Source organism: Cenococcum geophilum (genome assembly GCF_001692895.1).
Source record: "Cenococcum geophilum 1.58 unplaced genomic scaffold K441scaffold_17, whole genome shotgun sequence".
NCBI lineage: Eukaryota > Fungi > Ascomycota > Dothideomycetes > Gloniales > Gloniaceae > Cenococcum > Cenococcum geophilum.
Window position 1 is genome coordinate 193,724 of NW_027137575.1, and position 3,812 is coordinate 197,535.

Below are 3,812 nucleotides of genomic sequence, written 5' to 3' on the forward strand. Positions count from 1 at the left end.
GGAAGGAAGTAGTGGTTCCCAAGGAGTTCGAACATCCAAGGAGGGCGGTACAGGACGTAGCCGTAGGCCCGCAGGGCCGCTGCTATGTGCGGACATAGCAAATCGGGGTTTTTTATCCTACTGGGGTTGCTCATAGGGTTTTTCCTCCCCCAACATATTAGGGGTTTTCTTCCTGTAAATTTACAAGTTTCCCCTGTGTACGGAGTAGTCTGCGTGGGCCGCATAGGATCCGTATCAGACGTTAAGGAATGAATCATTATTATTATATCTTGCTGTTATAGTTATAGCCTAGTGTAGAGAATTTCTTCCTAAACTCTCTTTGGAGTTTTTTAAAGAGATTTTTATCCCCAAAGCCTTTTTATATAATACCCTTACGTACTAAGTTACTACCGCGGCCTATTTGTGCCACGTTAGTATATTAAACGTTGGTATAGGAAATGAAAATTTAAATAAACCGCCTACCGCATTATAAGCTTGGTAGGAGTCTTCTATAAGTTGGCCTATAATTAAAGTGCGGATACTAGATAACGTATCTCTTCTAAAGGCTCTGCTTTATGTTAATATTGATATAAATCGCAATATATTTTGCACTTATAGTAGTCCATCCTTAAGTTTATCGCATAACTGCTTTATAGAGGAAAGGAGTAGGTCCTGTCTGTGTCTTAGGTTAGCAGCCAAAGTTTCTATTAAACTACTTTGAATATTAGCAGCACCAGCTAGATATAATCAGCGGCTGGTCCTTGGAAATATAATTGATATAATCACGCATATAAGGCTATGGCTCGATCAAAAGTATCTTTAATCGAACTAAAACTTTTGTCCTGGTGAGCCTGAACATCTTGGCAAAAGGTTTGCCATTGGGTGTTTATATATGTGATTATTACTTTTGTGGCCTCGTCGTTCCAACAATGATCTCCCGCTGCAAGAGTACAGTAATCCCCGTAATTTCGGCAAAATGCCGCAAAGCTCACTAACAGAGAAATTAGTCTGCTTGATGTGAGAAATAGGAATGGTCAAATACTGGGATGCCACTGTAGTCGCTCTCGTTAGCCCATGTTCTCTATGGGAAAAACGGACCCCACCAAAGTCCATTTCCGCTTTTGCACCTGAGCAAACAAGGGTTTAAAACTGAGCAGCGACTAAGCAACCTGAGCTTGTGGCGGTGCAATCCTAACTGGTGTCCCAGATTCAGGCCATTCGTGTGCTATAGCAGCTACCGAACTAGCGCAAATGGCCGGGGCTTGTCTCGTGCCCGTGACCTCCGTTACTATTTACGGCCAGAATCCCAACTACGCAGCGACCATCCAATGCTTTAATGCAACAGTGTATCGATTGTCTACTATTCAAGGCAGTACTCTACTCGGATCGCGTGGGAATAAGGAAGTCATCCGAATGTTAGGAAGACCGAGATAGAATTGTACAATCCGCTCTAAGCCAATTCCGCCTCCGCCATGGGGAGGACATCCAAACTTGAAGCCTTCAACATAATCGCGTAGACCATCCGAGTCTGGACTCATTTCATGTTCTCGGATCCTCTCGATGAGGAGATCGTGGATGTGAATACGTTGCGCGCCAGAGAGAATCTCTTGTCCACGCATAAACATATCAAAAGAGTTTGAGTAGCTCTTGTTCTTCTTGGAAGGCATAGTATAGAAAGGACGCACAGCAGTGGGAAACTGGTCGAGAGTATAGAAGTCGGAATTATACTAGTAGCTCTTTAGCTGGACAGTCTATAGGTTGTATCTGTGTAGAGTTTACCTTCTCAAGAATAAGTTGACCCAGTTTCTTCTCCTGAGGAGTTGTGAGGTCGTCATAATCATCCAGAGTTTCACCAGCCTCCCGCAGCATCTTGACACCCTCAGAAAACTCGATTCGGGGGATATTCGAAACAGCTGGAAGCTTGAATGGTTCTACGGCGTAGACCTTCCGTATAAGCTCGGTTTCCTTGCCGTACCTCTCGTTTAAGCCGTTGAATATGAAAAGCATAAGCTTCTCGAGTATGTCAACTACTTCATGATAATCCTCTAGGATTTCCATTTCCATGTCGAGGCCAGTAAACTCTGTTACTCAGTCAGTTTGGATCCTCGCGGCCTCATCGACGTGTCATCAAAGCTGCTTCTGAGGATCAGCGCATAATACTTACCAGTCAAATGTCTAACTGTGTTGGAGTTCTCCGCGCGAAAGACCGGACCTATCTCCATCACCCTCGGGAACCGACTCTGGATAGCCATCTGTTTGGCCAGTTGCGGACTCTGAGCGAGATAAGCATTTCTATGGAAATAGTCGAGACGAAACACGCTGCTTCCCCCTAGCTGAGTTAGTTGTGTCTGGTTTACAAGCTGAAAGCTCACCTTCGGTCGGCGCGCCCATTATCTTGGGGGTATGGATCCGGATAAAGCCATGAGAGCGGAGGAATTCTTGAAATAAAGAATCAACGCCATCTTTAATGAGGAAGATACGGTGGTTGAGTTTGGCTCGCAAGTCGAGTACACGATTGTTTAGTCTCGTATTCAGTGACACCAGAGGTTGGGCTTGGCTGACTTCCGTGGTAGGAGCTTTGTCTTCTAAAGGCAGCGGGCCTTCTGAGTCCGCGGGCTGTAATGGTAGCGGCAACTGTGCTTTAGAAACGATATAAATTCTCCTCGCTTGAAGTTCGAAATCTTGAATTGTTGTACTCTGAATTTTTTCGCTCGTTCTCTTGACGACGCCAAAAACAGTACAAATTGACTCGGGGGGAATGTTGACGGCGAATTTGATCATTGGCCTAGAAACGTATTCGGGAGTCTCAGCGACAACCATCTGAATGGACTCCAGGCCTTGACTCAGTGTAAGAAATGCAAGCTTTGCGGATTGTGAGCGGGTGTTGGCCACAGCAACCCGGAAGACACACTCTCGGTCTTCGTGCTCTTCGATATTGCGAAGCTGGATCCATTTATCGATAGCAGTTTGCGGATAGAAATTGTCTCCTTCACCGTAGTTTTCAGCAGCAGAATCATCTACTACTTCCTGTTGTCGGAGCTCAAGTTCTTGCTGTTCTAGAAGGGCACTTCTCTCAGCTTTCTTCTTAGCTTTTTCGGCTTCCTTTGCGGCTTTTTTGAGCGCTTTTTTGCTTGGTTGTGACGAAGGTTCTGATTCTGTCATGTTGGAGTTGGGTCTCACTAACAAAGTGTTGAAGGTGAAGTATTGAAGGTGAGTCAATGATGTGGAAAACTCTGTGCGTGCGGGATTGATCACGTGATTGATGACATCAAGCCAATTAGGCAGTACCAGTCACTTAACGTATTCCACCACTCACCTGCGCACAGTCCCGCGTTTTTTCGTGACTTCAAGATTGTTGAAATTGGCAGGAATAAGGGACTATACCTTCAGGGGAACGGCTTGATTCCTGATAACTAGAGATATCTAGCGCTTATTATACGTGATGATTCCCAAGGGACTAAGGGATAACTGAGCATATCGATAATGTCCCCTTACTACTCCCTTGCTCTTAGATACCTCCCTTCTAATACTAAACGCCAGGGATAACTTGTACCTCAAAGTCGATTTACTAAGAAAGCATCACTAAAAAATCTCAGACCTTCCTGCGGAGGAGCAGCTTCGCTGCGTATCACGTGACCGAGCTAAAGGATGGGGCTGATTTACGTTATCTCAGTGCCTCAGCCGCTTCTCCGAGGAATTTGTGGCGTTGTATGGCCCCACTCTCCCGCCACAGCCCCACTCTACCAACTCGTGCGAACTCCTAAGCTAATTAGCGGCGCGCACTAACTCCTACGAACTCCTAAGCCAATAGAACGTCGCGCTACTCCCTAGCC

The 3,812-nt window shown here is 45.7% G+C and overlaps 1 protein-coding gene across 1 annotated transcript; it reads right to left on the reverse strand.

Moving 5' to 3' along the window:
- Positions 1 to 1,084: 1,084 nt before the first annotated feature.
- Positions 1,085 to 3,180, reverse strand: K441DRAFT_658590 (aspartyl-tRNA synthetase-like protein). The gene is made up of 4 exons (XM_067648375.1): positions 2,352 to 3,180; positions 2,144 to 2,308; positions 1,759 to 2,060; positions 1,085 to 1,706 (listed from the first exon to the last, which is right to left on the reverse strand). The coding sequence occupies exons 1-4, from the start codon at positions 3,139 to 3,141 to the stop codon at positions 1,344 to 1,346; spliced, it is 1,620 nt and encodes a 539-aa protein (XP_067504712.1). The 5' UTR covers positions 3,142 to 3,180; the 3' UTR covers positions 1,085 to 1,343.
- Positions 3,181 to 3,812: the final 632 nt, after the last annotated feature.